At 43.7% G+C, this 12,302-nt stretch overlaps 1 protein-coding gene across 4 annotated transcripts in view; it reads right to left on the bottom strand.

Annotated features, from left to right (window-relative positions):
• Positions 1–6,411: 6,411 nt before the first annotated feature.
• LOC117348427 (cathepsin L1-like) overlaps positions 6,412–12,302 on the bottom strand; it is a 59,861-nt gene continuing 53,970 nt past the window's right edge. For all 4 annotated transcript variants that reach the window (XM_033920578.1, XM_033920580.1, XM_033920577.1 and 1 more), the window contains 2 exons: positions 9,533–9,632; positions 6,412–6,895 (listed from right to left, as the gene is read on the bottom strand). In XM_033920578.1, coding sequence (XP_033776469.1) covers positions 6,772–6,895; positions 9,533–9,632 — 224 coding nt within the window. In that variant the 3' untranslated portion in view covers positions 6,412–6,771. The remainder of the gene's footprint in view (positions 6,896–9,532; positions 9,633–12,302) is intronic.

The raw sequence follows: 12,302 nt of genomic DNA, 5'->3' as shown, positions 1-12,302 counted from the left end.
CTATTTAAAAAGAAAAAAAAACAAACAACAAAGTAACCTCGAGAAACACAATTTTACATTTGCTGCATTGGCTGATAGCGATCTTAAAATCTACAAGTTAGGACAGACGGCGGAGAAAGTGAATGTTGATTGGTTTAGCCAACCTGACTACACTGTACAACTGTTCAGCTGAAATATTTGTTTTAGGGGTCTTTTTACTAAGGCGCGCTAAATGCGAACGCGTCCATTATATTCTATGGACGCATTAGCATATAGCGCGCACTAAATGGGCTAAAAGAGGTGGTACGTGTGAATGCTAATGACAGCTATTATGCCCATGTCTGGACGTCCTCAAATCCTTACTCACTTTACTGTACAACTGATAACTGTGTTCTCCAGTTATCAGGGTCAGATATTTAAGCGTTAAAGTATATTCATTTATATACGTATGTGATATGATATAATATTTACATTCTGACCACTCCCAAATAAAGGCTCAAGGCAGATAACAAGAAATCAATATGTAACAACGATCACAAAAGTCAATAACAGAAAATTATTGCATTCAATATTTTCTACCTAAAAATGTTTTAAATGTTACAAAATAAACAATAGGAAGATAAAGCTATTTCTTGCTCTGTACCAACCTTCTGGCAACCCGCGGGTGGGCAGACTAGAAGGGCCATTTGGCCTTTATCTGCCATCATGTTTTGAGGTTTCTAAAAATTAGTGGAAAAACAATCTTCTAAACCCGGGGTGTCCAACCTTTTGGCTTCCCTGGGCCGCATTGGCCGAAAAATTTTTTTCTGGGGCCGCACAAACACTAACACTAGCCGATGAGCAAAAAAAAGGTTCAGCAGGTCCCAAATCTGCAATCACTAATATAGAAGATGTACATATCTAATAAACCTTCATTAAAGGGACACTGTAGAGAGGAACCCAAAAAAGCAGTAATACTAACCCTGACTGAGTGATCCCTTCCTGTGCACCGCTGACAGTGGGAGAAGCCACAGGGATGTGCGCTCCTGGTTCCCCCGTTCACTTCTATTACAGCTATGGTGAGCCTCTTCAGAGCGGGGATGCCAAATCAGTTGTCAGCAGCGCACGTGGAGGATCGTTTAAATGTGGGTAAATATTACTGCTTTTTTGAGCCTCCCACGTTGAGCTTAGGCTCCCTCAAAATGAACATCTCTCCCGCTGTAGCTAGTAGGGATCCCCTAGCCTCACCAACTGATGGCCACCTCCTCCCCCTCCAACTTCCCAAGTTCTCCAGCTGGCAGCAATATTGCAGAGCTGCTGCCTTCCCTCCTCCCTACCCCCTCGGCTTTCATGCATGCATGAAAGCAGTGGCAGCTTGAGGATATTGCCATTGGCTGCAAAGCTTGGAGATTTTGAGTTGCCAGACTGGAGGAAGATGTCTTCAGTTGGCAGGGTTTGGGAATCCCTAGCTCAAGTATTTATAAATTGCACTCAGGCGGGGAGAAACTTTGGTGCCCATCCACTAATTTTGGGCTCCAGTCCCTCCCCCAAATCAGCTGTATATGACTACACCACTGAATACAAAAATAATTGTGATGCACATATCCCAAAGCTAACATATTCCAGTTAATAAATTAAAAATAAAACAATTTTTTCTACCTTGTTGTAAGGATGTTTTGTTTTTCCATCATTTTAGTCCCAGTTTCTCTTTCTGCTTTTTGTCTATCTTCAACTAATTCTCTTTCCAGTGTCTGCTGTCCATTTTTTTCTCCTCTTCTGTCATTCTATTTCCTTCTTATGCCTATCTCCAACGTATTGATGTTTCCCTTTCAGCTTTCTTAACTTTTTCTTTTCTGCCTCGGTCCACTCAAATCTTGCCTTCTTTCTCACCCTTCTTCTTTTTAAATGTTCAGCTACCTCTCAGTTATCCATCTTCTCTCAGTCCCTAGCTCTCCCATTTCCCATCTCACTCCTTTCCCAGCCTCCTATTCCCTTCTATCTACTCCCCATTACCACATTTCTACCACTGTACTCACTGCTCTCTCACTCATCTTGTCATCTCCCTTTTGACCTCATCCACATGGCTCACCACTTTCAGAATCCCCCTCCCTCTCTCCACTGGTCAGGCTATAATTCCCTGTCCCTTTCTTTCTATCCCCTAGCATCATCTTATTCCAGCTCTCTTCCCTCCTGCCCTCCCATGGTTCCATTTCTCCTCCTCTATCTCCATGGTCCAACATTTTGCTCCCTCTCTTTTCTGTTTTTCTTCTTCTCTCCCCCCTTGATGCTGAACAATGAAATGGAGAAAAAAAAGAGAGATGCTGCATCTGTCTGCCTTCCATCCACAGGCCTAACATTTCTCCCTCCCATCCCTAGATCCAACTTCTCTCCCTTTCTCTTCCCAACTGCCCCCCATCCCATCTTTCTCCCTGCCTGCCTGCATCCCTTCCCCAGGTCCACTATTTCTTCCTTTCTCTTGCCAACAGTTCTCCCTTCAAGTATCTCTTTCCCTCTTCCTCCACACCACCCCAGATCCAACTTCTCTCCCTTCAAACCATTGCCGACCATCTCTCTCTCTCTGTCCTCTGTTTCTGGCCCCATAAGCTCTCCCCCCAGGCCCAATCTGGCACTTCTTTTATTACCCTCCCCCACCCAAAAAAACAACATCCAGGAGGCTTCCTCGGCCCAGCATGTTCTCCCCTTCTCTCTGCGCCCATGCATCTCTACCTCACTCCTCTCCCACCACCATGTCCAATAATTCTCTCTCTGTCTCCGTCCCACCTCTCTCTGCCCAACAGTTCTCCTCTTTCTTTATCTCTCCAATTGCACCATCTCTTTCCCTCTCTCAGACACCCGATTCTCCCATTCTATTATCTCCCTCACCTCAGCATCTATTTCCCTCACTCCCTCCATTCTTCCATCTTATGGCTCATGCTCCTCTTCCTCTTTCCTTTCATTCTGTGTCCTAAGTTCATGCCCCTCCCTCCTTCCTTCCATCATTTTTCCTAAGTTTGTTCTCCCTCCCTCTCAAGTCCCAACACGCCCTTCTCCTTCCCTTCTATGCCGTGGGTGTTTACCTTCTTGCCTGCTCCCTCCTCCGTCTTGCATTGTTCGCTCAAAGCCGTGGGCAGCGGTTCCCATGCACCTCCTGCGGCTGATCTGGAAGCGTTCCCTCTGACATCACAACAGATTGAGACATCCAGGTTTTACTTCCATTGAAAGCAATGGAAGTAAAACCTGGATGTCTTAATCCATCCTCCTTTTTCTGGAGCCATATGAAAACCCTATGAAGGAACAGATCGGTGCATGAGCTGGATGCAGTGAAGGAGGAGAGGAGAGGACCCCCCACCCGTCATGGACAGGAATCATTTGGAAAGGGAATTAAAAGAAAGTAGAAATCAGTAACTAGAGACCAGGATCAACACAATTAGAAAAATTAACCCTCCTCCCTTTTACAAAGCCGTGGTAGCGGCTGCCGCTCTGCAAACGCTCTGACGCCCATTAAATCCCTATGGGCATCAGAACGATAACCACAGCTGCAGCCGCCACTCTAGCTTTGTAAAAGGAGCCCTAAGTGACCAGACAAGAAAGGTTGAAAAATAATTTTATTTTTAATTTAGGATGAAATAATGTGGTATCTGTGTTAGCCTACTTTAAAGGTTAGAAAAAAAATGGAAAATGATATCTTTTATTGGACTAAATGCACTTTTAACAAGTTTTGCTTCTTTCCTCCTGGAAGTTAGTACGGTTTTGGTATAAAAGGATTCCTATATGGGTTCTGAGTGATTTTTGTAGGATTTTATATTACTTCACAAATTGTTTACCTGGTACTGGATTTTGCTCTTGCTTTTTTCATTTGTAGCTCAATACAAGTTCCATTCAGGTATAATAGGTATTTTCTGTCCCTGGAAGGCTTACAGTCTGTTTGAATCTGAGGCAATGGAGCCTTAATAATAATAATAATTTTATTCTTATAAGTGACTTGTCCAAGATCTCAAGGCATGGCAGTGGGATTTCCTGGTTCCCAGACTGCTGCTCTATGTATTAGCAAATCATATTCCAAACATGTTTGGTAAGTCCGCAATAAACTAGGGGCCAGCAGATCTGAAGCTTGGTGGCCATTTGCTAGGCAAATCATTTTATAGTAGCCATTAACCACAGGATTTGTTCCAGTGCTGCTGAATGCCAACTGGGTTGTGGCCTTCTGCCCACCCCTAATCGAGATGTTTGTGGAAAATACATTTAAAAAAAAAAAAAATTCTGTGAGCTGAAAAAAGACAAAAAGAAATGATTTCCTCCTGTATTGAACAACATACAAAGAAATTTTAAAACTGACAATTCGTTATACCTTTTTATTTGATCATTTTATTTTTCTAATTAACCCCCCCTTTTTTTTTTCTTTTTTTTTTTTACTAAACTATAGTGTGGTTTTTAGCACCGCCCTCAGGATGGCAACAGCTCTGATTCTCATAGAGCTAAAAAACACTACAGTTTTTGTAAAAGCAGGGGGGGGAGAGAGTTGCCCATGGTCTTTTTATTTCCATTAATTTTTTTTCAGGCTCCCCTAGGTCTGTCTCTGATGTTTATCCTTTAGTTTTACCTTATTTCCCCATTTTTTTCATTTACTAAAAAGCAAGCTTCCTTTTTTTCTCTCCCCTCAAGTCTTTGTTTTCTGCTTTTTCACCTTTTCACCAGCTTTGTCATTTCCTACTCTTAACTTCCTTAGGCCTCCTATTCCCCCACATTCTTTACCTATTTTCTAGACCCCCCTTTTCTACCCTTTGTACCCGTCTACCTTCTGCCTTTTACTCCCTTACCAGCTTCTTCCCTGTGAAGCATCCTCTGGCTAATCTCTTTCCTACTCCCATTTTGCCTTCTTATTTCCTCTAATTTTACCCTCTCTCAGGTTCTTCAAAGACCCGTCCCTTTCTTTTGTTTCACAGCCTCTCCATATCCTTCTGATCCTTTAAAACTGCCTCTGGAACCCTGCATGTTCTTCAGACTCTCTCCTCCCATCTTTCTGCACTCAGTTTCACTTCATCCCATCACCTACTCACCATTGCCCTATACCAAGTCAGTCTTAGAGTCTGTTTTTCTCCCATCCTAGAATCTTCACCTGTCTAACTCTTCTGTCCCACACTTGCCCTCAGTATCTGCCTTCTTTCCTCTTTCTCCCCTTTCCCAGTGTCTATGGCCTTTGCCACTCCCCATGCCACCTTCTCTTCTTTCCCAAGCCACCTTCTCTCCTTCCAAGAACGACAGTGAGCAGAATGGTTATGCCCATTGATCTGCTATAATATTTTATCGCAATATATCACAGCAGAGGCAACAAAGATATCACCAGGCTTTTCTTGCAAATTTGCCATTTTATTGTAATTTGAAAATTTTATATCAAAATACAGGTAATGCAACAGAGCTCACAGAGAGCATACTGACTAGAAAATCTAAGGAGTTCAATGATAGGACACAGAATCAGTTTCATTCCTTTTCCGTTCCCAAAGAGCTGACAAAGTTTCTGCATGATGTAAAAATCAGAGGCAAAGAGGAATCTTAAAAGAACAGTCTAATAAGTGTCTGTAACAGGCCACAAAAGAGAGCAAATACCTACAAAGAGAAGCAGTAAAACTGCACTTCAGGATAAAAAGAAAACCAGAAAAATGCTATACTAGGGCAAAGCACCTTACAGCTGGCTGCTTCAGTTGCTGATACATAGTTCCCTATATACATATTAAAGCGCCTCAAACAAGAAATGTTTTTATTGTAAGTATCATTTATAAGAACTGTTCATTTTTTCCATGGCTGCATCACTTTTTTTTTTAGCCATGCATGTAATAAGTGGAGGAATAAAGTCTCACCACATACAAGAACAGGGGTGGGCAACTCCGGTCCTTGAGGGCCAGAATCCAGTTGGATTTTCAGGATTTCCCCAATGAATATGCATGAGATCTATGTGCAAGCACTGCTTTCAATGCCTATTTATTGGGGAAATCCTGAAAACCTGACTGGATTCTGGCCCTCGAGGACCGGAGTTGCCCACCCCCTGTACTAGAATCATCTCGTAGACCAGGGATCTCAAAGTCCCTCCTTGAGGGCCGCAATCCAGTCGGGTTTTCAGGATTTCCCCCATGAATATGCATTGAAAGCAGCGCATGCACATAGATCTCATGCATATTCATGGAGGAAATCCTGAAAACCCGACTGGATTGCGGCCCTCAAGGAGGGACTTTGAGACCCCTGTCGTAGACAGTCATAACAAGACAGTGCGTGAAAGAGTTTCTAAAATTTAATGGTGGTGAGAACAAGATACTGTTTGAGCAAGAAATGCACGTAATTCGTTAAGGCCCTCCTTTACAAATTCTATGAGCGTCGGAGTTCTTACTGCCGCAGCCAGCGCTAAAAACGCTAGTGTGGCTTTGTAAAGGAGGAGGTAAATGGAAACCCCCAGGTGTCCCCATTCCTTCTTTCTTATTGTCTCATTATGCAAGAAAAGAGCATATCCTCACGTGTTCCTATGCCTACAGTAGGAGAAATCTTGCAATGGATATGATATACTCTGTTGTAAATTCCACTGACCTATTCTTCAAGGATTTTTAAATTGTGTGCTTTTAAAGTGAAGGTGACAGAACAGCAAGTACCATGTTACAGCTTTTTCATTCAATATTTTCTATATGGCTACAGCGGGATTTTATTGAACTGATTTTTGCAGCTATTCTCAGAATGCTGGCCGAAGCAAACAGAGCTACAAGTAAATAAGCATTGAGCGGGAAGTAAAATCTTGGTGTATCCATAAGGATTCAATCTAAACCCCTGGAGCTACCACTGTGGAATTTCCTTCGGTCCCAGAATATCTGCTGTGGAAACTTCTTCTCCGATGAAGCAATGATTCTCATTACGTAGAAATTTTGCATAGCCACCATCTGCCCACTCTTCTCCCCAACTACAGAAAGAGAGAGCGAAAAAATGAGACCATTTACAACAGAATAGCAAGAACAAAATAACAGCTTGGCAGATAAGGACTGTTTGACTCAGTCTTCCCATTTATTCTGCTTTATCCGAGGATACTTCCCAGTTATCATCCTTTACCCCTCCCTACCTCCAATCAGGTGCAGCATTTCTCTCTTCTCCCCCCAACTCTCTCTCTCAGGACATTGCAGAGAGAAAGCTCTAGCTTGCCTCCCGTGGTCCTGTGTCTTTATTCATGCTGGTGATGGCAGTGATCCCCACATGCTGCCTGCCGCTGACCTGGAAACTTTCTCATCCACTGCAAAACAAGCAGTTTGTGGCAGAGGGGAAGCTTCTGGGTCAACAGCAGGCAGCTGGGAATTGCCGGGTTGCCATTCAGCTTGAAGAGAGGCACAGAGCCGCAGGAACGGAACTGGTAAGCATGGGGACTCGGGGAGGGCTTCCCCATTACCATGGGAAAGCCGTGATGATAGTCCCCATTCTCACAGCAGTACCATGGTGTTCCTGGGGGATTTTCCAAAGTGCTCCCCATTACTGCAGTAATTACCGCGGTAACCATTCCCACGTCACGCTCTATTCCAGAGGAAACCTACTAGAGACTGTAAGTGTTGAAACTGGTTTCTCCTACTTCCACCTGTATATAGTTGATGCTGAGACACAGAAAACAGTGGGACTGGATAAGAAGCTTTCCACAATGTTTATTTCAGTCCAAAATACACAGTGGTATATCAAATCTTAAATAAACATAAACATAATAAGGACCGGATTTTTGGAAAGCTTCTTGTCCAGGTGGACTCTTTGTAGCTTTATAGTTGATGCGGAGCATTGTTCCACATTTTGTGTACAGAATCTAAGTTTAAATAAACCCTTTGATTCAGCATAAAAACGTCTGGTCTGGACTGACTTACTAGATGAAAGAAATGTGAGGAATGAGTAGATTTTCTGTACCCGTGTAAACGGTTCCCAGCCCCGACCTTCCTGCAAAACTGAAATATTACTAAAAGTAGCCCACCCCAGTTATATAGGGTTACATAAGTGCTTGAGCATATAGATTTCTGACTAATCCATCACTTAGGTCTCCCTTTTTTTTTAACCTCTATTCTTCCTGATGTTAGCACTGGTTATATATGTAACTCCTGGCCTCCTATGGCTGGTTATGTGCACAGAGGCAGGTCAGAAGAACACTATCAGGTAAAAAGAGGGTAAATAGGACCATAGAAATTTCCCTTTTACCAGTACATTCAGGGTTCTAGGACACTGATCCTATATGTATAGAGGCAGCCCAGCTGCTTAAAGAAATTCTAATCTAAACTATTATTCTAATCTAATCTTCCATTTGTGAGTGGCTCAGACAGGCTGTTTCTCTCCCTTCCAACTGCCCCCTTCCCCTTTCTCACTCCAACTGTCTGCGTCTGCACTGGTCTCTGGTTTGAAAAAAAACTATGACTCTGGCTCTCTCAGCCAATAGCAGCTCTCTGCTCTTGGAAGTGGGAGGAGTCCACGCAGTGCGCCTGACCCCTGTTGCCATGACAACAGAGGCAAAGCAGCTCCTTGAAACCTTTGAAAGATTCAGTGAACAGAGGAATACCCCCCTCCCTCCTCTCAGAAGAGCCAATAGTAGCTCTCTGCTGTTGGCAGTAGGAGGAGTCCACAGTGTGAATGACAGCTTCCCTGTTGACATGACATCAGAGGCAAAGCAGCTCCCTGCTCCTTGAAACCCCCTTGTCCTAGCTCTCGTAACCTCACGCTTAGATGACTGCAATCTACTCCTAACCGGTCCCCCTTGCAATCTGTGCAAAACTCTGCTGTGTGACTCATCTAATATCAACCTCGCAAAGCTCATGTCACCCCTCTCCTTAAGTCACTTCACTGGCTCCCTATACACCTTTGCATATAGTTCATGCTCCTATTGCTGACCTACAAGTGTGTTCATTCTGCTGCCCCTCAATATCTCTCCTCGCTTCTCTCTCCTTACACACCTCTGTTCCTCAGATAAGCTGCTCTTAGCTGTACCCTTCTCCTCCACTGCCAATTCCAGACTTCGCTCCTTTCATCTAGATGCCCTCTATGCCTGGAATAAATTACCCGAGTTTGTCCATCAAGCCCCTTCCCTTGTTTACAAGAAGACTGAAAACCCACCTTGTTGATATAGCCTTCAGCCCTTAACCCTACTCCTCTGCCCTCCAACCCAGCCAGCAGATTAACCGACCCCCTTAACTGTATCAATGACATCCTGTTTGTCTTTGGGAAGCAGAGCTGAGATTGTGATGTCATAATGCCTCATTCCACCAATAAGAGCCCACCTCATCAGTGATGTCACAATGCTTTGATTGCCCTGTACTTCCCTCTGCCCTCCAATCCAGCCAGCTGATTAACCCTTCCCCTTAACTGTATCCATGACATCCTGTTTCTCTGTCTTGCCTGTTTAAATTATAAGCTCTTTGTAACTCTGTGCAGCGCTGTGTGCGCCTGGTAGCACCATAGAAATAATTAATAATAGTAGTAGTAGTAGAGGTATCCCCCCTCCTCACATATATTATTTCATCAGATGATAAGACTATTCCAGGTATTTTACACACACTGTATCTTCATATCAAAATCACCAACCCACCTATTCCTTATTATCCAATAATCTTGGCCATCTTCTGTTCCATAACCAACAATGACTATTGCATGGTTTGTCGATTCCTCACATTGTCCATCATACACTCCTGTAGAAGACATGAGAAAGATCTGAGTAAATGCAAGGAAGTTTCACAAATAGACTGCCAAACATCTGGAGGAAGTTGAGTGGAAGAAGATGCAGCTGTTGGCAGGCTGTTGCCACATGGATCTAGGCTGAGCTAGTCCTGGTTTTGACTCACTGCACGTAGGAACTCAAAGTGCGGATCTACCTAAAATATATGGGCTGGTTGGTGCGGTTTTTCGAAATTCGTGGGGGTTCCTGGAAGAAACCCCCCGTGAATTTCGCGGGAGTACTGTAATGGGAAATGGCCTTGGGTCAGCTGATGCCAGAAGGAAGGGAGTAACAGAGATCATTCCTGTGCGCTTTTTCACTTTACAGATGGGAGGGAAGAGCTCTGGGGAGAGAGCTTTCCTTGTTGTGGTTTATTATATGCCTTTTGTGAATTTTTTGTTTATAGTTTATTTAAAATTTGATAAAACGCTTTACAATATATTTCAAAGCGTTGTTCAATTAAAATCTGAAATAAATAATGGGCAAAGATAATACAAGGACAGACAATACAAGGACTGACATACTAAGGAGGGAAGGAGGAATAAAATAAAAGGGAGGTGTAGAAGAAAATTACAATTTTTTTTTAAAATTAAAAACAGAGGGAAGAAACAAAGGGAAAGGATAGGGAAGAATTTTAAAATTGATAAGAAAATAAAGGTGAATTAAGATTGTATACAATACATCAAAATTGAATCAGATACATTAATCATATGCATCTTTATTCTTTGTTCCTTCTTATTTTTAGGTAAATAGAAAGAAATGAAACAAAAGAAAAAGAAAACATAACCAAAACGGAAAAATTTCCGGTGCACAGCCCTAAAAATGACAACAGTTCTTTCATGTCTTTCTTTATGGGTGTTTCACTTTCATGAATAGGGCTACCAGACGTCCAGATTTACCTGGGCATGCCCTCTTTTTAGAGGGCATGTCCGGGCGTCCGGACAGCTTTGCAAAACCCGGTACTTTGTCCGAGTTTTGAAAAGCAGATTGCGTTGGGAGGGGCACCTGTGCATGCGCGGATGCCCTCCCGTTCGAGACGGGCAAGCTGAGGGGGGGCAGGGCTAGGGTTGCATAACAGGGCATAAGAACATAAGCAATGCCTCCGTTGGGTCAGACCTGAGGTCCATCATGCCCAGCAGTCTGCTCACACGGCGGCCCAACAGGTCCAGGACCTGCTTAGTAGCTCCCTATCTATACCCCTCTATCCCTTTTTCCAGCAGGAAATTGTCCAATCCTTTCTTGAACTCCAGTACCGTACTCTGTCCTATTTCGTCCTCTGGAAAGTGCAGGGATGGATGGAACTGAGCAGGCCTATGGGGTGGGTCTATGAGTTTGGATTTTAGCATTTCTAGACCACTTATAGCCTAAGTGGTTTACATTCAAGTATTAAAGTGTTTCTCCCTTTCTGTCCCAGTGGGCTCACAATCTACCTAATGTACCTGGGCAATGAAGTGTTAAGTGACTTGCCCAAGGTCAAAAGAAGCAGTGCTAGGCTTGAACCTACTGCCTCAAGGTGCTGAGGCTGCAGCCCTAGCCACTAGGCCACCCTTCCGCCTTGCTAAATAACTTGCTAATGCACAGTTTATGTCGTCACTGGATTTCAGAGCTGATATGGAGCCCCCTTAAGATTCTGGTCCACTTGCAAGTTGGAGAGGATCCCTGAAGATCTCATGATCTGAGAGAGATCCCCAAGAGCTGTGGGAAGGACGGGCTTAGGCTCTTTACCATTCCCTAAAGATTACTCATGGAGCTTATAGGGCAGGCAGGACACCCACTTACCTCCCTGCCCTCAGTGAGGAGGCAGAAAGATAATGATTTGTACGACCTTGCCTACTTCTGGTAATGCACATTAGGCAGTGAAGCCGATCATCAGTAACGTGGTTAAATCCTGTTTCTTCAAACTCCGTATGATCCGTTCAATCTCTAAATTTCTAGAACCCAAGTTATTAAATATTCTGATCCACTCTTTAATCATCTCACAATTAGACTATTGCAACAGTTTACTTACTGGAATTACACAGAAAGAAATCAGCTGCCTAAAAAAAAATTCAAAACGCTCCACCCCAATTCTTCTCCTTTCCTTTCTCCTGCCCCCCCCCCCCATGTGCAGCATCTTTCCTCCCCTCCCTCCCATCCCCCTGTGCAGCAGAACCCTCCCATCGTGAGACTGACATACCTCCACTCCGAGGCCTCCAAAAATAGCAGCGGCGGCAGCACTCTGAAAGGGCTACTTCGGGGCCTTCCCTCTGCATCTATCTTAACTAGGGCTTATTTTTGGGGTAGGGCTTATATTAGGAGCATCTTTAAAAATCATGCTATGGCTTCCTTTTGGGATAGGTCTTATTTTCGGGGAAATAGGGTATATCAATTGTATTTCCTACCCATTTACCTTTCATCTCATGTTAGTTAAGTTTTGTTCGTCTCATATTAGTTAAGTTATATTTGTTTAATACTGTTTTGAAATTTTTTTTGTTAAATTTAGGGTCTCTTCTATCAAACTGCGCTAGCGTTTTGTAGCACAGTGAGCCGTGCTGAATGGCCCGCACTGCTCCCGAGAGTTCCTATGAGCGTCGGGAGCAGTGCGGGCCATTCAGCGCGGCTCTCTGCGCTAAAAACTGCTAGCGCAGTTTGATAGAAAAGGCCC

The sequence above is a fragment of the Geotrypetes seraphini genome, chromosome 14, assembly GCF_902459505.1.
Source record: "Geotrypetes seraphini chromosome 14, aGeoSer1.1, whole genome shotgun sequence".
Lineage (NCBI taxonomy): Eukaryota > Metazoa > Chordata > Amphibia > Gymnophiona > Dermophiidae > Geotrypetes > Geotrypetes seraphini.
Note: the sequence above shows the minus strand (reverse complement) of the source record. Positions and strands in the feature narration are given on the sequence as shown.